This window comes from Halichoeres trimaculatus, unplaced genomic scaffold (assembly GCF_033239565.1).
Source record: "Halichoeres trimaculatus isolate MK-OKI-2021-1 unplaced genomic scaffold, fHalTri1.1 fHalTri1_scaffold_3, whole genome shotgun sequence".
Taxonomy (NCBI): Eukaryota; Metazoa; Chordata; class Actinopteri; order Labriformes; family Labridae; genus Halichoeres; species Halichoeres trimaculatus.
In genome coordinates this window covers 564,182-588,226 of record NW_027437181.1, presented here as the reverse complement: position 1 = coordinate 588,226, position 24,045 = coordinate 564,182, and the positions used below count along the sequence as shown (strand labels likewise).

The 24,045-nt window shown below is 44.2% G+C and overlaps 1 protein-coding gene across 7 annotated transcripts in view; it reads right to left on the bottom strand.

Annotated features, from left to right (window-relative positions):
* myo9aa (myosin IXAa) overlaps positions 1-24,045 on the bottom strand; it is a 145,963-nt gene that overhangs the window by 107,921 nt on the left and 13,997 nt on the right. For all 7 annotated transcript variants that reach the window (XM_074665794.1, XM_074665798.1, XM_074665796.1 and 4 more), the window contains exon 2: positions 1,098-2,059. In XM_074665794.1, the coding sequence (XP_074521895.1) occupies positions 1,098-1,973 (876 nt within the window). In that variant the 5' untranslated portion in view covers positions 1,974-2,059. The remainder of the gene's footprint in view (positions 1-1,097; positions 2,060-24,045) is intronic.

Below are 24,045 nucleotides of genomic sequence, written 5' to 3'. Positions count from 1 at the left end.
GTATAAATTTTCATACACTTTTTTTTTTTGGTAAAGATACAGTAGATTTTTTGTTTCCTGAATGACTCTTTTCCAGGTGAGCTGAAGCTTAATGGCTCTTATTAAAGTAAAGGTTACACACCCCTGTCTATTTGTTCCTGTGTAAATAAAGTGTAAACAGCTGGTTACCAGGTGATGGAGAGCTGAAGCTGCTCATAAACAAACCTGTCATCAGTATTTGCCTCTGAAACCACAGAAACCTCAGTCCATAAGGTCTGAGGGATGAACAAACAGAGTGTAAGAAAAACGTCAGCACGTGGTGTTTTTCCACCTCTACATTCCCCCTGTGTTGCAGGACGTCTGCTGGCTGTGACTCTGATGTTCAGGAGTTAAACTGGAACGAGGAAGGAAAGAAAATCAAAGGAGAATCTCTACGGTGGGTGGTTCAGGCTCTTATGAAGCAGAACGACACTCGACAAGCAGCCACCAGCGTTTCGCTCTGACCGGCAGCGCTGGCGCCCGCTCAAAGGCCGTTGTGTAACCTGTGTAACCAGCTGATGCTGAACACAAACCAGAAAACAATGAGCTGCTGTGACCGCGTCAGAGACTCAACAAGAAGAGAAGGAGAGACACGACAGGAAGGCTCTGAGCGACATTAACCGGGCTCCACCGTCACACAGTCCTTCCTCTGTGGAGGGGAACCAGATCACAAACACAAGAGTCTGCAACTGTCAGCGCGACGGCAGCTGCAGAGACTGAGCTCCTCTGTGTGCCGCGTAATCCCCACACAGCTGGACGGAGCGGGAAAAACCTCTGTACGGGGACAAGACCCAGAGACAGCTGAGGGGCTGTTGTGTAACTAACGCTCAGAGCTGCAGAGACGGACAACGTTAGAGCGCTCTGTGCATCAGTTCATGACACCAGCAGAGGTCAAAGTTCAAGTTAGAGCAGGTCAGAGTCAGATCCAGAGACGTTTACCAACAACCAACGCAGCTAACGACGCTTAGAGTGAAGGTAAGACTTCTGAGCTCAGCAGGAAACAGAGATCTGAACAAGTCTCTGAAACATTTCTAAGCCTCAGCAGAAACCGTAACCACACGCTGCGAGCCGTCACTCACCTCCAGCACTGGCCCCGCCCCCAGGATGATCTGCTCCACCCCGCTGGCGAAGCCCTTCTGGCTGAGCGCGGTCAGGTGATGGATGAGGAAGTTGGTGCTCTGCGTCTTCCCCGAGCCGCTCTCCCCTGAGATCACGATGCACTGGTTGCTCTCCCGCTGCAGCATGGCGTGGTACGCCACGTCGGCCACGGCGTAGATGTGCGGCTCCAGGTTCCCCAGGGTGTGGTTGTCGTACATCTTGACGTACTTGGGGTTGTAGATGGGCAGGAACTTGAAGGGGTTGATGACGATGAGGATGCTGCCCACGTACGTGTAGATCTTCTCCTGGAGGAAGCGCGAGCGCAGGTTGTCCAGCAGCGTGCGCTCGTTGAGCTCCGGGAGGCGGCAGAGGTCGGCGTGGTCGCCCTGAGACTCGGGCTGCGGGAGGAGTCCTCGCTCCACCATGCGCCGGCGCTCCTCTGTGACCTGCAGCCACATCTGGAGGCTGCCGCCATAGTGGATGGACCCGTCCAGGTTCTTCTGCCTCAGGAGGAAGCGGTAATCCTCGCCGCCGGACAGCGGGCGATGCTCTAAAGCCACGCGAGGCCAGAGCATCATCCTCTGCACGGGGCAGTCGCACGGGTTCAGGATCCACTCCTCGCCGCCGAACTCCTTCACCTCGGCCAGGACGTAGCACCTGGTGCGGTCCAGCTGCAGGCGCTCGATGACGCGCTCGATGGCCTCGGCGGCTGTGGTGGTCTTGCGGGCGCTGATGGGGCAGTAGATGGTCCCCTCGGCGAGGGCGCCGGGGTAGATGCGCACGGTGAACTCGGAGTTCTCGTAGCGCGGCCGCCTGCCCAGGGTGCCCATGCCACCAACGCCATCACGGGTACTCATGGCGCAGCAGGAGGTCCCATCAGCAGCGGCCCGGCACTGGAGCGTCCTTCACTGGGCCCGAGACGCCGCAGAGTCAAGACATCCCGCTGCGGAGAGGAGGAGAGGAGGAGAGGAGGAGAGGAGGAGAGGAGGAGAGGAGAGGAGGAGAGGAGGAGAGGAGGAGAGACGGGATTATTCACGCTGCACAGAGCGAGGAGATTAAAAACAGATCGTTCAAACCAAACGCCTCCAGCAGCAGAGATACAGATCTGTCATCACGCTGCAGGAAGAGCCTCGTCTGCTAACGACTCAATTAACCTCACCCCACACACACACACACACACACACTCACACACACACACACACACACTACCCTCTGCAATCTGTCAGATTATGAAATTCAGCAGATTATGACAGAAAACTCCATGTGCTGTTACGTAATCTGCTCCAGAGCCAAATGATCCTGCTGCAGCCTGACATGCTCACTCACAGGACGAGGATTAGTCATCAGGATCCACGGGATTACCATTAACACACACACACTCTGACACACACACACACACACACACACATAAGCTCCCCCAGCACCACCAGCAGCTGCGGCGCCTCGCTGAACACACAATCACGCCATTCACAAGTTCCCCGTTAATACAGCGGAGGGACTTCATGGAGCGAGGACACACACACACAGAGAGATTATTATTATTTCTCTGAGGGACGTTTCTGAGTCAGACCTGAGGATCTCTGACATCAAACTCTAAAAATGCACAGTTTCTGCTCTTATCTGTCTGCAGACCTCGCCGTGCGTCCTTCCCCCTGACCCTGATGAAGCCGCGGCTCTGAGTATCATCGTTCCAGGAGTCGCTCAGTGATGAGCTGTAATTTCACCTGATGTTGTAACGGTTTTACTGGAGCTCGTCTCTCTGAGAGCTGCTGTTAAAGCTCCTCTCTCAAAAACCAGGAATGAGCTGAGACTTGTTGCTTCTCCAAGTCGTTAGAGGCAGAAATGACGAGTGAACGAACGCAGAGACGTTTCTACCAATCAGAGAGCTGTGAGCTGGGAACTGATCAGAAAACTAACCTGAAATCAAACTCCTGACTCAAACTCGTTCAACTTCTTATCCAGAAGGTTTTTTTGAATTGATGAAACTACACATGTGATGTCTTTTTTTATTTCATTAAAAAAGAAAAATTGCAATTTTTTTTTAATTAAACCGCGTTTTTTTTTTAAGATTTCAAAATTATTCTATCAAAAAAGTAACTTAAAAAATTGCCAAAAATGTTCAAATATTTTTAAAAATGTGAAAAAATTGCATAAATAAAAAAAATATATATATTTAGTTTTTTAAAAAAACATTAGCAATTTTTTTAAATTAAAAAGTTGCAAATATTTCAATTACATTAAAAAAATGTTTTCCCTAAATATGTCTTCAATAATCAATACCCTCCGAAAGAAAAATAAAAAACTTCAAGGAGCCACAGCAAAGAAGTCAAAGGGCCGCATGAGGCTCCAGAGTTGCAGACCCCTGGTATAACAGAAAAAGAAGTGTGTAGTTTTTCCTTTCATGTTGATTTCTCTTTAACGTTATGTTTGTAAAGTAAAGGATCACCTGCACACACCGTTGGAGCTGATAAAGTCAAATCTTCGATCTTTACATTTAAATAATCCTGATATAATCTGGATGGTTCGTTTCTCTGTCCTTGTTTGAGAGAAAAGTACGGATGTGTAACAAACCAGGTAATTTCACAGGTACAGGCTGAATCATGTCTGTGCTCCTGATTCACGTACAATCAAACAGTTCCATGTTTAGGTACCTGAACGCATCCTTGTGACTGTGAGGGATAGGGAGAGTAGCTGATTTTCCTACCGGACATGAACGCAGCATAGCAAGTTTATATACTGAAGAATAAATATGTTAAACTGAAAAACTTTGAGGTTTTATTATTAAACAAACTAATATCTTTTACCACATAAACACACAAAAAGTACCAAAAATGAGTACCGTTCAGTACTGGTACCAAATGCCAGGTACTGTTGAGTATCGTATGGTTTCAGAAGTGAAAGGATCCATCCCTGGAGAAAAGGCTTCACCAGCCAAAAAGTCTTTATACAAAGTGGATCAGAAATGATCAGAGGAAAACTTTACATAGAAATCATCTCACCAACGCTAAGCTGACTAATATTTATCAGAACAGACGAATGCAACAGGTGTGAACAGTCACCTGCTGATTATTTCCATATGTTTGTCTCTTGCCCGAGGCTGTCTGGATTTGGGACAGAAGTTTTTGACACATTAAGTAAAGTAGCAGGATTGGTCATTGACCCAGAGCCCCTTGTTGCCCTTTTCAGGATCACTCCTACCCACAGTCTAAACACACTCGTCAAGTTGTTGTCTTTTCTACCTCGCTAGCTCGAAGGCTAAATTATTATAACTACAATTATTACTATTATGATTGTTATTATTCTCGTTGTCATTATTATCATTATTTTCTGGCTTTGTTTTTGTTGTTGTTTCCTGGTTATATGTGGGATCATTTGGAGCACATCAATGTCACAGTATTTCCTAACGATGTTGGATTGTAATTCTGTGCCAAAATGATAATAAAAAGATGTTGGACAAAAAAGAAATGATCGGAGGTGTCAAATAACAAAGTCAAAATACTTTTTTGGGATATTTATACTTTACTTGAGTAATTACTTTTAGCTGACTTTTTACTTCTACTCTGAACATTTTCAGGCAAATGTCTGAACTTTCTACTCCCCAAGATTTAACCTGGTTACTCCTGTTTTATTCCAGCTCGTCATCTTTCAAAAAAACATACACCAAAAAAAGTGAAAACCTGAAATGCTAAAATCAGAGACCGCACAATCCTGAAAGAGTAAGTTTGATTGTGGATGGATGAGATGTACAAACCGTTTCAACACCCTGTTGTTTTGTAGGCGATCCATCACACCTGACACGAATCACCCCACAGTTCAGCAAGGATATAACAGACACGTGTAACATGGTATGAAGACGTGTTTGTCAGAGACTCAGGCTCCTGAGGCACAGCCTGAGCTTTTGACCTTCATGACATTTTCCCTCCTTTAAGTTACTTTACTTTTATACTTTTAGTAGTTTTAAACCAGTACTTTTACACTTCTCCTCAAGTAAAAAGCTTGAGTTAATACTTCAAAGTCGTTTTAAACCCTGTGAAAACTTTTGACACATCTTGCAACATAATCATCTCATTATACCTGTCGTCTATCCAGTTTAACTTTGTATGATATTCTGAATTTCAGCAGAAAACTTCTCAAATTAAAGAATATTTATCAGATGCTAAAAAACAACCAAGCTTTTCAAGTGTAAAGAAATTACACTTTATTTAAAAAAAAAACCTCAAATGCATCCACCAGCAAATACGATCCTACTCTTTTTCAAAATACATGTCTGCCCTGATATTTGACACCTTTTATATTTTACTCAAGCATTATATATAACTTCATTTCTGTTAAACAAATCAACAGAATGTAAACAAATGAAATAAAGCTAAAGGTGCTTCTATGTCGTGTACATCTATAGTCATATACACTTTGGTCAACTCTAACCCTTTCTGTTTTTCTTTGTTATAAAATGTTGATAAACTCTGTGAGTGAAAACGAAGAGAAGCAGCGACGGCCTGTGAGATCATCACCACGAGCTCCAGCAGAGAAACGCCGCCACGCTGCACGCCGGGTCACTTCCTGTCGCCCCAGATCCAAGCTCTCAGGCCATGTGTCGCATCAGCAACTTTACTATGACCTCACACACACACACACACACACACACACACACACACACACACACACACACACACACACACACACACACACACACACACACACACACACACACACACCTTGACTCTGACCTGAAGCGTCTGATTTGACAGTTTCAGGCTGAGCTCTCACAAACAGTGACAGATGTTTGGCTCGCTGCTTGTTTTCCTGTTTGACTGATTTCCACAGAGTGTGTGTGTGTTTTGAGCTGTGTGTGTGTGTGTGTGTGTGTGTGTGTGTGTGTGTGTGTGTGTGTGTGTGTGTTCTGAGCCGTGTGTGTGTGTGTGTTTTGAGCCGTGTGTGTGTGTGTTTTGAGCTGTGTGTCAGGGCCAGGCGCCTGGAACAGATGGTCAGCTCTGCTTAAGGGATGGGACAGGAAGGAGGGGGGTCAGGGGCAGACCTGGTCAGTCCAGGACCACGCTGCTCCCTGTGTTTACCTCCAGAGTAGAGCCTGACCACAGCACATCTACATGTCATACATCTATGATATGAGCGGATGGGTTAGTTAAAACAGAGATCTCACATGTAACCCTGACAGGACGAGCAGGGTCATGACCTGAACCAGAACAGGAGGTGAACCACCTGCAGCTGCTTCAGTAACATGTTACATATCAAACCACATCGTTACAGGAAGTCAGGAGCTTCTCAGAAACAAAAATAACATGTAGGTCACAGGAACACAGGAGGGAAATTAAAGACTCCTTTGTTCCTCCGACAGTGTCGAATCAACCAGTCCTTCTGGTTTTCATTCATCCCCGCTGATGGTTTTTTGGATCTGGATCAGTTTGGCTCCAGGTCGTGTTACAGAGCAGGAATCTGCAGAGACGCAGCAGCAGCAAAGGAAAGAAACACGACAAGTTTTCATCAGGGAGAAAGGACAAAAACTGACACCAGCAACGCTCAGGAATGAGTTTTTACCCTTTAGAAAGTCACAGTGTTTCAGTCCACTCCCTGAGCTGTGTTATCAGTCTGCTCCTGATTACTCCTCCAGAGGAGCAGAGGAGGAGCAGAGGAGGAGCAGAGGAGGAGCTGCTCAGCGTGTCCCAGGGAGGAGAGAAGAAAGAAACAAAGAAGAAAAGAGCGTGTTTGAGGCATGAGGTCATTCCACCTGAGCGACGAGCGACGAGCGTGTGTGTGTGTGTCCACGTCTCAGAGGTTTGTCAGGGACCAGCTGAGGGGTCGAGCCCTGCAGGAGGTGACAGAGCGAGCACAGCTGGAGGGAAAACCTGAACCAGGAACAGATCCAGTTACATCACCTGAGCGCTCAGAGATCCAGGAATCTCAGCCCAGAAATCAGACCCAGGACCGGACTGAGGAGACTCCTCCTGAGCGAATCAGAGCAGAGCTGGTCTCACCTGAGATCTCCTCAGGGAGCGGAGCAGGAACTCACACAGAGTCATATCTGAGCGCACAGCAAACAGCAGGCGCGCTGGATCTGAGCCCCTAAACCCAGATTAGATGGTATCTGAGTTCAGCAGCGCTACGAGATGAACTCACAGCAACCTGCAGCAGGAGGGAAACCTGCAGCAGGAGAGAGACCTGCAGCAGGAGAGAAACATGCAGCAGGAGAGAGAAACCTGCAGCAGGAGAGAAACCTACAGCAGGAGAGAAACCTACAGCAGGAGAGAAACCTACAGCAGGAGAGAGACATGCAGCAGGAGAGAGACATGCAGCAGGAGAGAGTAACCTGCAGCAGGAGAGAAACCTGCAGAATGAGAGAAAACTGCAGCAGGAGAGAAACCTGCAGCAGGAGAGAGACCTGCAGAATGAGAGAAAACTGCAGCAGGAGAGAGACCTGCAGCAGGAGAGAGACCTGCAGCAGGAGAGAGACCTGCAGCAGGAGACAAACCTGCAGCAGGAGAGAGACCTGCAGCAGGAGAGAGACCTGCAGCAGGAGAGAAACCTGCAGCAGGATAGAAACCTGCAGCAGGAGAGAAACCTGCAGCAGGAGAGAGAGACCTGCAGCAGGAGAGAAACCTGCAGCAGGAGAGAGACCTGCAGCAGGGGAGAAACCTGCAGCAGGAGAGAAACCTGCAGCAGGAGAGAAACCTGCAGCAGGAGATAGACCTGCAGCAGGAGAGAAACCTGCAGCAGGAGAGAAACCTGCAGCAGGAGAGAGACTTGCAGCAGGAGAGAAACCTGAGCGACGGCGTGCTGCGTTCAGGGCTGAGCGTCACTGTAACAAACAATGTGTTCATTGTGTTCGTGAAGTTCATAACCTGAAAGCTTCAGCTTTTCTTCATCCTGAAAACAGGAACACCAACATTTACTCAGAGATTAGGATCTGCTCTGTTTGCTCTCTTCTCTGATAAATAAAATAAAAACAGAGTGGAATAAATTAGACAAAATCTTTAAAAAATCAACAATTTTTTAAATCTAACTGTCCGGTTACTTGTGTCTGCAGCATTTTAGAGGTACACAAGGTTCAAATGGAAAACATCTTTTTCCAAAGGGTCTCATTTCTTTGGGAGTTGAAATTTCTTGGAAATATTTTTTTTTTTAACTTGATCAGCTGTTCAGGTCTCACCAACCTGCCTCTGCAGAGTTCATCATATCTGTGATAAACCCCAGTTATTGGTTAGTTCGCTGAAGTGAGGAGAACAAAACAAAGTAGAAACAGAACTTTGGGATATAAAACCATGCTTTTCTTCAGCGTGGCATTTTGGAAACGCAGAGTAAACAAACACCAGTGTCTAAAGTGTTAAACTTTACGTGTGGAAATCAGACGCACAAAAGAACGAGCATGAGGCTTTATGCTTTTTAACACGCCGTACGGCGTCTGTTGGTGTCCATTCCCAAACTGCAGGGGGTGGTGTGTCACAAACCTACGTCTGCCAGAGCTGAAGAAACTCCCACAGCACAATGTGACTTTGAAATGACGTATATTTAACGTAATTTTCGACGTCCAAATCAGGTCTCCTGAAGGTGCAGAATGAAAGTTTTATTACGTCGTTTTTGGACATCGTATGGAGTCAGATTAACGTATAAAAAATGTTTGGATACATTTTGAACGTCTCATTCAAATGACGTCCAATTGTTAAACATCATTACAATGTCCAAAAAAAGTCAGATTAAGACGTCAAAATTTGTACCTATTTTGCTCTGACGATATGGTCTTCAATGGACCGACCCGATACTGACGTGATCCGCACGTCTCTCTGACGTCCGATGTTTGGGAGATACTTTTTGTTTAGGACATTTCGAATCTGTCCCAGAGATTTTTCCAGGTCATTTTAACTGATTTGAATTTTCTGCCAAGAGTGGGCGCAGTTTCACAAATTATCTACCACTTAGTTACCACGGTGATCTCTGAGTGAAGAGTCATACAGATGCCTGTATTTCTGCACTTCGACCACGAGGAGATCCCGTTCTTCCGCCACCTTATCTGCACGTCTCCATCCAGCTGGTTAGAAATTTTCAAGTGTGTGCAGCGTGGAAAGGGGACGTAGGTGCGAAAATTGCATCATTTGTCCACACAAAGGCCAAGTCTGCAGCAGCTAATAGTCCAGCTCCTGGTCTTAAACTCCTGGACTTAAAGGAGCCAGGTTTGCTATAAATCCACTGGTCTCTGAGTGACAGGTCTTAAAACATCAATATTATAAAAAATATATATATATTGTTTTTCAGTGTTTCCATGAAAACCTCCGCTCTGAGCCTTTTCCTGATCAACAATCACTCACTTCTTATTTTTGCAGCTCTGTAAACATTAAAGACTTCATCACCCAAGGAGTTGGGAAACATTAAGTTCATACATAAGGAAAGTAGTGGCACCAGGTGATTAAAAAAAATTAATTAATTACAGGATTTGTAATTAATTAATCGAATTAATCGCATTTTAATCTCATATCTGCTTAATGTCCCCAGATAAAGAATTTGAATTATGAGAAATTACAAAATTGTAGAGCCTGACTTATCAAATGAAAACAGGAGGAAGAGAAGATTTGTAAATCCACATTTTTTTTACTGGACAATATTAAAATAACCGTGTTCGCTGCCAGTGAAGTCTAAGGAGGCAGGGTCTGGCAGAGCTTATCAATCAAAATCCTGCTCGTTAACTACTGTGGGCGAGAGCGGTGTGCTCTTTGGATGAGAGGTCAACATGGATATGAGGAGAAGAGGCACAGAGAGATGCTGCAAGTCAGAAAAGTTCAGGCAGCTCACGCTCCAACTCAGGATGTGTCGCGGTAGTTCAGAGAGAAAGAGCGGCGCCATCGTGAGAAAAGACGACGGAGAAAGGATGGAGGCCCCCAAAAAAACGCAATCAAAAACAGTTTGTTTTGTTTGTTTTATGGATCAAAAACAGGAAGAGAGACATACAAGAAGAGAGTCCACTCTTTTAAGGTAGTTTTGTTGTTTACACAGTCAGAGAAAACAAGATTATTTAAGGTAAAGTGACGGCCCTAAGAGGAAGTCCTGGCCTCTCTCTGAACGTGGCGGCGTGCTGACCTGACAGGAGGTTCCCTCTGACAGGAAGTCAGGGAGAGGTTGAGCTCTGAGTCACACTCCTCGCTCGCTGCTTTTGTTACAGAGTGAAGGATCGAGTTTGGTCAGCTTTCTGCGGGGTTAAGTCATCTCTGTGTGTGTGTATGTGTGTGTATGTGTGTGTGCGTGTGTGTGTGTGTGTGTGTGTGTGTGTGTGTGTGTGTGTGTGTGTGTGTGTGTGTGTGGCTGTCAGCAGGGCTCAGCTCCCGTATCCAGAGCTCTCTGTCCGACCTGCAGCCTCAGAGTGTGTGTCACAGAGGTGTGTGAGTTGGCACTGAGCCGTGAACTCTCACATCTCGTCTTCATCTTTTCGTGGGTTCATCTGAGAACCTGGCAGCTCCACGGCGTCAAAGTTAGCCGCCATCTTTAGGAGTTTCTTGTCAGGAGAGCACTTTAAAACATTGATGAAACCTCTTTGGTTTGTGTGAACATGATGGAGTGTTGTCATAACTAACAGGTTGGAGTTTATTTTCTCAGCTGACTGCCTCTAAAATCACTTTGTAGCACTCTAACAAAAGGCTGTGATTACCTCAGGGCGCTGTGAGTTTATAGGTGTCTACCTGTGTCACAAGCGTGGAGAAGGTGATTATTACAGCCACACACACAAACAGCCCGATCAGAGACGGAGGAACAGCCTGTCAGGCAGTAACATACCACACAGAGACTCATTTCCCCGCTCCAACAGAGCTCCAGCAGCTCCAGGAACAGACCCATCCCCCCTCACAGACACAGCCAAGAGGAAATTACTCCACTGACATAAAACACGTACAGTACGAGCAGTCGTAAACCCACTGTAAGGAAAGGGACAGGCTGTGTTTTTATAAGACGCTTGGAGGAGACTGGGGTTGTAGCAGCTCCTTGTAGCTTTAAAAATATTACTGAAATAAAGAATAGTTATTTTTCTTCCAGAGGGTATTGATGATTAAAGACACTGACACTAAATAAAATCCTGCGTTAACATTTAGTTGAACCAAATCTTCATCCCATCTGTCAATAAAGCCTGCCACCGCTCTACTTCACCTCCTACAACATCAACAGCCCACCAACTTTCCATGCACCTGTGGCTAACCTCAAGTTTTACAGCCCTGGGAAGATAACTACATCTACAAAAAGACTCATCTGGAAGAAAATACTGATTTTAATTCTGTGTGGATGGATTCATTTAACTGACAACGTGCTGGATTAATATACATGACTGATATGTGGTAAAACATTAGCAAACAACAAAAAATGATGAGTTGAATGATATTAACAAACACCATCAAATTCTTGTATTTTCAAAGATTTAAGAATTTTTTGCAACATTTTTTAAATCTTTAATTCTTTTTTTGCAGATTAAGGTTTCACATTTTCCAAATTTTTGCATTTTCAATATTTTTTGCAGATTACATTTTCACATTTTTTCAAATTTTTGCTTTTTTAATTTTCTAAAGATTTAAGTATCACATATTTTCAATTTATTTGCATTTCTTAAATATTTTTTTCAGATTTAAAGTTTCACATTTTTATTCAAATTTTTTCACTTTTTTATTTTTATTTTTTTCAGATTAAATTTCACATTTTTTTCAAATTTTTGCATTTTTCAATTTTTTTTGCAGATTTTAGTTTCACATTTTTTCAAATTTTGCATTTTTAATCTTTTTTTGCAAATATAAGTTTCACATTTTTTCACATTTTTGCATTTTTATTTTTACTTTTTTTGCAGATTAAAGTTTTACATTTTTTTTTAATTTTGGCATTTTTTAGAATTTTAAAGTTTTTTGAAATTTTAGCAAATTTATTAATAATAAAAAACTAAGACGTCACATGTACAGTTACAAAAATTCCAAAAACTTTTCCCGATTTTAACTACGTATTAAATTTTACACATTCTATAGTTTTTATTGTGAAGATAAAGTAGATTTTGTGGCTCCTGAATGACTTTAATCCAGGTGAGCTGAGGAAAAATGGCTCCTGATAAAGTAAATGCTGCAGACCCCTGACACAGAGTTTGCTTACATCACATTTTAAACACACACTCTCAGTCAGAGGTATCTGAAGTAGCTGAAGAACTTGTCAGAGTAGTGTGTGTGTGTGTGTGTGTGTGTGTGTGTGTGTGTGTGTGTGTGTGTGTGTGTGTGTGTGTGTGTGTGTGTGTGTGTGTGTGTGTGTGTGAGTGTGTGTGTGTGAAATAGCTCCTAAAGGTCTTACTCTCCTCAGAGGTCAGGTCTCTCCCTCCATCATCCTGGACAAAAATGTGACCCAGCGAACTGCTGATGCATGACAAAGATCTCAGACCTGACACAGACGTTACAGTTAACCCCAGTCAGCAGGACGCTGTTTGAGCTGTTTGGCGTTGGCACAGAAAGATTTGGTTCAGTTTTTTATGGGTCTAACCCACAGACTCGCAGCTCATCCCACAAACACACGATCCTCACAGACACGGCTCTGTTTGAAAAGATTTACTGAGAAGCTCAGTGACAACAGGAAACCATCGACCAAACACTGATCTTACTTTCTGAGCCCAGTTTAAATTTCACCAAACATGAAGGAAGATGATCTCTGGTTATTATTTCTTACTGAGACATGAACAACAGGTTCATGGTTAAAGCTGAACAGTAGGCTGGTTGTTCTTTGATAAACTCATTTAATGCAGGATGTTATGTCTTTGCCTTCTTGTCAAATCACCTAAATGCATTGAACAGTGGCAAAAGTTTACTGTAGGATATTTAAAGTATCGTCAGCATAGAACATGATAATCACAAAGTAAAGACGTGAAAAGATTTACCTCCATGTCAAAGGATTATTAATATTTTCATTACTTTTTGTCTCTTTTTTTTATCAATGTTAGTTTCCCTGGTTTTGTAAAATAAAAGTTAATATTTCTGGAATTAAAAAAACACTTTTTATCTGTGAAAACTTTCAGACATTCCTGACGGTTGAGGACCAAAACGAAAACATCTGAAGAATCTCACTTGTGGTAAAACTTGATCTTTACATGGAAAACTTCCTGTGACACTAACACCGACTCAAACCGGTCTGAAATTAAACATGTAAAACTATATTTTCATTAGAAACAGCATGGTTTCAGACACAGTCTCCCAGTTCAGGATAGTGCAAATTATCAAATTAACTTCTGAAGAAATTTACATTAACATTGTTGGCTAGTGTTGTGTATACTTTCAGAAAAATGAAGGGAACTCAGCTTTAATCAAAGTGTTGATAGATGTTATTCTACTCAGTAATATTTTCAGATCAACTTTATCGAGAAATTCGATGATTTCTTTCAGTCATATGTTGTGTCTTAGCTGCAGTACCACCCCCTGCCTCTAGGAGAAGCTGTAGCTTATGTAAGGCACAGTTCTTGATGCTATAAACCTCCACCTCCTGGATGTAAACAAGCACCAGGAATCTCATAGCATGAGACCTTCAAGCAGTTAGTTAAGAGAATGAGACAGCTAACCAGCTCCACAGCTAACCAGCTCCACAGCTAATTATCTCCATGGCGAACTAGCTCCATGGCTAACCAGGTCCACAGCTTATCAGCCCCACAGCTAACAAGCTCCAAAGCTAATCAGCTCCAAAGCTAACCAGCTCCATGGCTAACCAGCTTCATGGCTAACCAGCTCCATGGCTAACCAGCTTCATGGCTAACCAGCTCCATGGCTAACAAGCTCCACGGCTAACAAGCTCTATGGCTAACCAGCTCCACAGCTAACAAGCCCTATGGCTAACAAGCTCCATGGCTAACAAGCTTTATGGCTAACCAGCTCCATGGCTAACCAGCTCCATGGCTAACCAGCTCTATGACTAACAAGCTCCATGGCTAACCAGCTTTATGGCTAACCAGCTCCATGGCTAACAAGCTCCATGGCTAACCAGCTCCATGGCTAACAAGCTCCATGGCTAACCAGCTCTACAGCTAACAAGCTTCATGGCTAACCAGCTCCACAGCTAACAAGCTTCATGGCTAACCAGATCCACAGCTAACCAGCTCCACAGCTAAACAGTTCCAAAGCTAATCAGCTCCATGGCTAACAAGCTCCACGGCTAACAAGCTCTATGGCTAACCAGCTCCACAGCTAACAAGCCCTATGGCTAACAAGCTCCATGGCTAACAAGCTTTATGGCTAACCAGCTCCATGGCTAACCAGCTCCATGGCTAACCAGCTCTATGACTAACAAGCTCCATGGCTAACCAGCTTCACAGCTAACGAGCTCTACAGCTAACCAGCCTTAAAGCTAACCAGCTCTATGGCTAACCAGCCTTATAGCTAACCAGTTCCAAAGCTAACCAGCCTCAAAGCTTACCAGCCCCACAGCTAACTAGCCTTAAAGCTAATCAGCTCCACAGCTAACCAGCTCCAAGCTAACCGGCTTAACAGCTCCACAGCTCCACAGCTAACCAGCCTTAAAGCTAACCAGCTTTATGGCTAACCAGCTCCAAAGCTAACAAGCTTCATGGGTAACCAGCCCCACAGCTAACAAGCTTAATGGGTAACCAGCTCCACAGCTAAACAGTTCCAAAGCTAATCAGCTCCAAAGCTAACCAGCTCCAAAGCTAACCAGCTTCACAGCTTACTAGCTCCACAGCTGACGTTAGCTTTACAGCTAACCAGCTCCACAGGTCAATGGGGGATCCAAGCCTGTGGGTGCTAGCTCTGCTGACATTAGCTTCACCTCCTAAAGCAACACTTTCCTGCAGAGTATAGTTGTAGAGTTGAGTTGGAGTCAAACTCCTGCTTCACCAACATGAAAATGAGTCTCATCAGTAAACCCCTGAGCTCTGCTCTGAGCAGTGAGCCAATCAGACGGCTGCTGCTGCTGTCCCACCTGTGGGGAGTGAAGAGTTGAACGTGTGGAGGATAAAACTCAGAGAATGCTGTGAGCTGGATTTGTAACGACACGTTGTCTGCAGCTCCACGCAGCGCCTGACACTGTTTGTTCAGAGGAGTCGTTTAAAGTAACCCTGCTCCTCTTCCTCGCTGTTTACACGGTTTATGGGCCAAAACGAAAACATCTGAAGAATCTCAGTTGTGGTAAAACTTGATCTTTACAGACTTCCTGTGAAACCCACACTGACTCAGACCGCTCTGAAATGTAAAACTATATTTTTATGAGTTATTGTTGGCCGTCTGAGAGACAGTCTGATTCTGTTGATTGTTGAAGGATCCAGTATCAGTTATAATATCATGATTATTACCGACAGTAACAGAGAAATCACAGAGATAACTGAACGACCTGTGATCGTCCTTCAGAGCACTGTGAAAGCCTCCACAGCTGCAGCGTGTAGCTAATGCAGGGTCAGCTGATTGATGAGCTGGTTAACGAGCCGTTCAGGCACCAACATGTTGGACAAACTCGCACATAAAGGTAATTACAGGTCACGGCGTCTTCACAACGAACGAATCACAGCTGAGCGTCACAGACAGAGCTGACCTTCAGCCTGGAGGCGACGCCGAGGCTCAGCCAGAGGCTTCACCTGGTCAGGTAGAAAGATCCAGCAGCTGCAGAGAGCAGAGGGACGGGACGGTTTCTGAGTTTACTGCCTGATGGAGAGGAACAGATACGACTGATGTGCTTTAAGGTTGTTATGAAGAAATAAGGGATCAACACTGAATTTGAAAGCACTGTGTGTTCATCACTTTAAGAATTAAAACGCTTACAGATGCTATCTTATTTAGAAAAAGTTAGTTTTTCTCTGTGTTTACCTTCGCCTTGTAAATATTCCCACAGTAAGCAGCCTAAAGCTAAGCGCTAACTGGATAACCCAACAGGAGGAGAAAGGTAACTGCATCAAACAGCATTTCAGCCTGACGTGCACATCCTGTGAGAAACTAGTCCAAACTTTCCAAACAGCTGTTTTACAGACGTGTGACACGTACAGATAAATGAAAACATCACGTGATTATCAAAGATGGAGCTCTGTCATCCAATGAGCACAGTTGTTACGACTGTTTTTACATCAACGCTCCGTTTGGAGAATGACCTGCAGTAACCTCGCAACGTCAGTGTTTTAACTGCTAATTCCCCATGTACAGCCAAGCTGCTCAGCAGAGCAGAGTCCCTGCATCCAGCACTCAGTCAGTCGGCTCTTGGTGGGTGTATCCCTCTGTGGCGGTTGTGTGACTAACTGACATCACAGAGGAGGAGCTACTTTATCAGATTACTCCAATAAAAAGAAAGGATCCTCGTGTCGTCACGAAGGTTGAAATCTCGAAGCCAAATGTCAATGACCTATTTTCAGAGGCATCAAATCTCGTTCTAGGATATCAGAAAAAATACAATATCTCATTTTTTTTTAATTCAGGGGGTGAAAGGTCTTGTTTTCAACTTTATTATATTATACCTAAGTATTAAATCAGGCATCAGCATGATATGTCCCCTTTAAGGAAAACTCATTTTACAAATGTTGCAAGAGGCCGTTTTCCTGTCATTGCTCTCCAAAGAGAAGTAATCCCACACAGGGGACATGTTTGCAACATGGTTTGATTTACGTTGCTGAAAACTCATGAAAACTGGTTTTCATGATCACGAAACAAAATCTGATAAAATCACATCCTCCAAAAAAAGCCAAATCAGGCGCTGATATTGGTCAGTGTACGTCAGTGGTAAGAGAAAAGGAAGGAAGGAAGGAAGGAAGGAAGAAAGGAATGAAGGAATGAAGAAAGGAAGGAAGAAAGAAAGAAAGACAGAAAGAAAGAAAGAAAGGAAAGAAGGGTAGGAAGGAAGGAAGGAAGAAAGGAATAAAGGAAGGAAGAAAGAAAGGAAGAAAGAAAGAAAGGGAGGAAGGGAGGAAGAAAGGAAGGAAGGAAGGAAGGAAGGAAAGAAAGAAAGAAAGGGAGAAAGGAGGAAGAAAGGAAGGAAGGAAGGAAGAAAGGAATGAAGGAATGAAGAAAGGAAGGAAGAAAGAAAGAAAGACAGAAAGAAAGAAAGAAAGAAAGGAAAGAAGGAAAGGAAGGAAGGAAGGAAGGAAGAAAGGAAAGAAAGAAAGGGAGGAAGGGAGGAAGAAAGGAAGGAAGGAAGGAAGGAAGGAAGAAAGAAAGAAAGAAAGGAAAGAAGGAAAGGAAGGAAGGAAGGAAGGAAGGAAGGAAGAAAGGAATGAAGGAAAGGAAGGAAGGAAGAAAGGAAGGAAGAAAGAAAGAAAGAAAGAAAGAAAGAAAGAAAGAAAGAAGAAATAAAGAAAGAAAGAAGAAAGAAAGAAAGAAAGAAAAGAAAGAAGGAAAGAAAGAAAGAAAGAAAGGAAAGAATAAAGGAAAGAAGGAAAGAAAGGGAAGAAGGAAAGGAAGGAAGGAAGAAAGAAAGAAGGAAAAGAAGGAAGGAAGGAAGGAAAGAAAGGAAGGAAGGAAGGAAGAAAGAATGGAAGAAAGGAAGAAAGGAAGGAAGAAAGGAAGATGGCTGCTTCCTGTGAGCATCTTTCTTCCAGCTGCCATGTTTAGTCGTTATCGGCTGAAATCAGAAAGTCTCTAGAGACAAAACGACAGGAAAAGTCTTTACTCTCTGTGGTTTATACAAATGAAAATGTTTGGGAGAAATAAACTATTTGTTTTGGCCGGTGTCACCTCTGACTCTGAGAAACTGATGGCATTAAATGAACTGAAAAGGTAAACACAGGTGGTAATGAGGTTTAAATAAAGTGATTATTAACTAACTCAGACAAACATCAGAAAGTGAAACTCCTCCACGCCTGCAGAGCGTCCCCTGAGCTGTGATCACAGAAACAAACATCTCATCATCTACTACCTCAGCTTTCTGTGGAGAGGTGACCCAACCACCATCCAGCTCACGGTGACGGAGGTCACTTTGTTCTGCTGTCTGTGGTCAAACGGGCTGAAACACGAGGACACGGCGCCGCAGCCGGCGGTAACTTCCCCCGTGTTTAACTCGCTGCTCGCTCCACCACGCTCGCTCGCTCCACGCTGATTTAGGTCAACGGAAAATGAGGAGCGAGGCCTGCCAGGGCTGCAGTCAGCGTCTTTTACGTTTGGTTTCAGTGGTTTGTTCAGATTCCAGCTACAACATGTAAATTCTTCCTGAGAGCTCAAAGTGTGGACTGAGACCACGGCTCCAGAACCAGAACTTTCAGATCCTCCTCAAGGACTCTGCAGTAGACCATCAGGAGGATCCCGTCTTTAACCATTTTTAACTATTTTCAGTGTGAGAGTTGTCTTAAAGGGCCGCAGACTCTCCATCCATACACCTCTGCAGACGCATCCTGCAGTGCATGATGGGATCTGCTCACAGTCACTGTCTGCAGCGTGGTAAACAAACCAGACAAGCTGTAACTATTACAGCACCATTCACTAAAAATACAGCTCATTAAAAAGCTCAGAGGAACCCGATGAACCGCTCTGATGAAGCACAGCGCAGGAATGAGTTCAGGTGGATTTCAGGGAGTGGAGGTGAACTGGATCCGTCCTGGATTAACGCGTCATCAAAGCCCAGAGGCGCCCTGATTTTCCCAGGCTCTCACACTCCACTTTCAGACGTTTCACTGCCTCTGAAGGACGACTCACACGACTCTCCAGTCTCTGTCTCTGTAACGAGGAGGAGGAGGAGGAGGAGGAAGAGGCCGGCTGTGCAACATGAGCTCTGACTGAAACAGATACAAGAGGAGTGAGAGACAAAGAGAGGAGCGCAGAGAGGAGGAGTGACAGAGCTGAGGAGGACGATCAGACACAGAGACAACCAAACGCACCTGACAGTCTCTGCTTTAATGACTCCGTGAAGGTCTGGAGACCCTCACCTGACAGTCTGAGCACACCTGAACCAGCCATTTAGACGATATGATAGTTTTTCTGTGCACATATCCTCAGAGATCATCACCTCTCTCCTGTATGTGAAGGAGCATGTTGAATCATGGTTCATACTCTTATCACATGTGTTATGTAATTTTCATTTCTTATGCAAAATCAGAAAAATATAAACCTGAAACTGCATTTTTATTTTTGATGACTGCTTTAAAACAAAATAAATCCCACCTGAAAGCTGGACGACGCTCTCCCTGAGAAAATCACAACATCACCCCCAACCAGGACAACCCCTACCCTGTTCACAGGAACATGTGAGAAGTGTAACTATTCAGCTCAACTGAATGAAATCCTTTGGTTAATGGTAAATGAGCCTGAAGTAGTCATAAATATGTGCCATACAGTCTGCTGCTTAAATTGCTTCAAACAGGAGATGAATATGTGAAGACTTAAACTGCTCTGTGCAAACAAAATCACAAAAAGTGCAAAAAGATCTGCAGCTTCAGCTCATTACTTTATCAGGTGATGATACGAACAGAACTCATGTGATGGCTGATATTCCATATTTTATTTTATAGCCAATATTGGACGATGACGTGCTGATAATATCGTGCATCTGTAACCTGAAGCATAGAAACCACGTCTGTTTTTATGACAGATTTATGATCTACACTAAAGCATCTCAGGATGTGGCGCTCACAAACAGCTCTGCTTTAAAAACGTCTCTTGGACGTGGATAAGCTGCTAATGTAAAGGGTCGTTTATAGGTATTGTTTGTAATGTTCGGTAACTGAATATACTCGGCCGAATATAACAAACAAAGCCACATCCAGCCTTCGGTGACGTGACTTGAAAGCAGGGCCAAATAGTGTGTGACACAATTCAACAACGTCCAGGGGAGGTCTACATGGTGACCGCTCGCCTTCAGAAAAAATGTGGGAGATGTTTTAAAGTGTTGGAAAGCAGTTAGCAAAGACTGTTCTACAAAAAATATAGAGCAGGGTTGGCCAACCTGTGGCTCGTGAGCCGCATGTGGCTCTTTGCCTTTCGTTGTGCGGCTCTTTGATCCACTCATAAAACTGATAAAATGATGCCAACGTTGGGATCAGTACTGATCAATACTGAGGTGACGAAGTTGACACTTAAGTTTCAGTTTCTTTTCTCTACATGTGCTCATAGATAGATAGATAGATAGATAGATAGATAGATAGATAGATAGATAGATAGATAGATAGATAGATAGATAGATAGATAGATAGATAGATAGATAGATAGATAGATAGATAGATAGATAGACAGATAGATAGATAGATAGATAGATAGATAGATAGATAGATAGATAGATAGATAGATAGATAGATAGATATATAGATAGATAGATAGATAGATAGATAGATAGGTAGATAGGTAGGTAGGTAGATAGATAGGTGGAACTTTGTCTCTTCTGTTGTAGAAACAGAAATTTGTCTTTCAGACGGCTCCAAGTACAAATTTTAAACACACAAACACAATAAGTCTCGCTTTGAAAATTAGAAATGTATTGATTTTCATTTTATGTAAATTTGTTTACTTAAGACCACGTTTTTTTTGTGGCTCTTGGTCCCTGACTCGTTGGCCATCCCTGATCTAGAGAAACTTCCTCTGCAAAGACTTTTAACCCAACAGCTTAAATCTGCCGTTTAAAAGCCAATACCATCAACAGCACACAGGGTACAAGAGAGAGACAACTGCTTCAGCCAAAAGGAAAGCGTCTCGTCTTGTCTACTCTGTCCGTGGCTGACGGCAAGAAAGTCATGGAGTTCATGGCTTTGGATGACCAACAGCTTAGGGTTGTAGAGCACATTAAGCCCCCATTAAACTTAGCATCCGCATTTGATATTCAGTATTTAGCCAGACATTTATACTTTATTCGGCTTCAGCCACAAGTTTTCATTTCAGTGCATCTCTAGTCGTTTGGAAACCAAATGAGCCGGTTCCTCCTGAGCTGAGCCAAACGATCGGATCACTAAAAAGAGCCTGACTCCATCAGTGAGAGCATCAACGTTGAGTTTTTAACTTGAGAGACGAAGGAGCCGACCTCCCGCTTGCTTTGACTCCTCTTAAAGTGTCATACAAAGGCCTGCCTCTAATAAAAACCTGCGTCGTTTCACTAAAACCGCTCACTGCTGATTACAGAGCTGTATCTGGATCCAACAGGAACATCTTCACGCTCAGAGCTGAGAGGAAACGTCCAATTAACACACAGCTCACGGCGCTGAAGCAGTGAAACCATGAATCTTAATAAAGACTCCGTTTCCCATGAGCACCGTCACCCACTGTCCTACAGACATGACTCCTGCCAAGCCATGCATTTGTTAGGAGAGCAGAGCTTCCTTTGAAGACAACTTTTCCCAGGATGCAAAGCAGCAAGGTGATGTTAGTGTTTCAGCTCACAGGAAGTGTGTCAGAGAGACAGCAGAGTCCACAGGGCCTGAGCCCAGCTGGACCAGGTCCTGGGATCCCGACTGGAGGCCGGCTACTGTGAACGAAACTCCATCATCTCTCTGCATGTTCCTGCAGCTGAATACCAACAGGTGACGTGGAGATTTGTCACCAGAGGAGGAGCGTGTGTGTTAGCTGAGCTATCAGACCGCTCAGACCTGGACCCGGCTTTGTTCCTGCCTGAGCGGGCCGAGGAGAGAGCGGAGGGAGAAAGGAGAGGAAGGAAATTAATCCAGAGAGCAGCGGCTCCAAGGACAACACTGTAAAAACACTCTGCACAATACTGTGTGCCCGAGAGTCTGCACGGGCCGAGCTCCTCCACACAGAACCTGGGAGCTGGATTCACTACGAGCCTCTCAGGACAGAAACAAAGGACGAGCTGAAGACTCAAGAAAAGGAAAAAAGAAAAGATTAAACATGATCAGAGGATTTATTTCATCTGGAGAAACATTTGGACTTTTCCTCTGTGGGAGAAAGAGGAGGAGACACAGGAGAGCAAACAGCACCACTCCTCTGCTGTCACCATGGAGATTTCCGCTTCCTGTGTCCACTCCCAGGACAATGACAGCAGCTCTGGGTGAGACAGGAAGTGCAGCACAGGGTGGGGGGGCTTCAACACAACAGCAGCATAACAGCAGCATCCCAGCCCCAGCAGCTCTGATCTACTCCACCAAAAATAAAATCCTCCTCTGGGCGGTGAAAACTCTGACTCAGCTCGCTGCTGGTTTATAAACTGAGGTCAGATAAAAAACCACGACAGAATCAGAGACAAACAACGGGGCAAACTTGAACCACAACTGAGGGACCGCCTCTGGGGCCGCGCACAGATCTCTGCCTGGAGCTAACGGAGCCGGTTCAACACCTTTCAGACAGAAAAGAACATAAAATGAGAGGGTTTCCTCCACAATGCAACAAAACCAGTCATGTGACATTTCAGACAGTCGCTGATGGTCACACAGACAGGAGCTAACACGGTAAACTTCCTGTTTTCAGGCTCCTGACTCCTCCTGACTCCTCCTGACTCCTCCTGACTCCTCCTGACTCCTCCTGAAACTCCTCCTGACTCCTCCTGACTCCTCCTGACTCCTCCTGAAACTCCTCCTGACTCCTCCTGACTCCTCCAGACTCCTCCAGACTCCTCCAGACTCCTCCTGACTCCTCCTGAAACTCCTCCTGACTCCTCCTGACTCCTCCTGACTCCTCCAGACTCCTCCAGACTCCTCCAGACTACTCCTGACTCCTCCTGAAACTCCTCCTGACTCCTCCTGAAACTCCTCCTGACTCCTCCTGAAACTCCTCCTGACTCCTCCTGAAACTCCTCCTGACTCCTCCTGACTCCTCCTGAAACTCCTCCTGACTCCTCCAGACTCCTCCTGAAACTCCTCCTGACTCCTCCTGAAACTCCTCCTGACTTCTCCAGACTCCTCCTGACTCCTCCAGACTCCTCCTGACTCCTCCAGACTCTTCCTGAAACTCCTCCAGACTCCTCCTGACTCCTCCTGACTCCTCCTGACTCCTCCAGACTCCTCCAGACTCCTCCTGAAACTCCTCCTGACTCCTCCTGACTCCTCCAGACTCCTCCTGAAACTCCAGCTGGTCTCTGACTCTCTGCTGGTTTCTGTCCGTCACGTCTTCATTGGACAGTTTCACCTCTGGGATCCTCCAGAAACACTCACACTTAGTATCCTGGGGACCCTCCAGGGTCCCTGAAGGAAAATGCTGTAGAAATCCTATAAGTAAATATTTTTTTCCACTTTCAAAGGTTAAACCTCTCATCTAGCTTCAGCCCAAACCAAACCTATCAAACTTTCACCTTTTTTAACACCAGTTTTTACATTTTGATGTCATTTTTCTCAAAAAGGCCCCTGCTATCTAAGGCCAGAAATGTAAAAATGATAAAAGTTGAATTGCAGAATGAGTTGTTTGAGGTGAAGTTATTAAAGCCTTGTATATGATGATTAATTATGGTAACGCTGATTTAAATGCATTATTATTTTTAGAGAAAAGCAGATTTATTTAAAAAACTCACACTTCACAAAAATCTTATGAATTAATATTTTTTCCTGCTTTAAAAGCTCAAACCTTTTTTAGCTTGACCTTTTAACAGAAAAAAAAATAATGTGTGCTTATTATTGAAATATTTTCATATTTTCTTATCATTTCTTCATGTTTGGTTCCTATGTGATGATTAATTATAGTAACACTGATTTTGATGCATTAGTATTTTTAGAGAAAAGCAGGTCTATTTAAAAAAAAAAAAATCATACTTAGTACCCTAAGGACCCTCGAGGGTCCTTGCAGAAAAATGGGCTATGAAAATCATATATATATATTTTTTCTTCCATTTCAAAACCTGATCCTCTTAACTAGCTTCAGCTCTATTCAGAACAAATGAGTTTTTATTCACTTTTGACATACAGTGGGAAAATAAGTATGGAAAGCGTCAACTTTTTTCTCATCACAATTATTCCCAAAGATTCATTTTCAAAGATGGTGCCACACTGGTTACCTGACCTCAGATAACCATTGAAACCATTTGAGAGTCAACTCCTGGTCCTATAGATCCTGGCTCTGTAGATCCTGGTGTTATAGATCCAGGCTC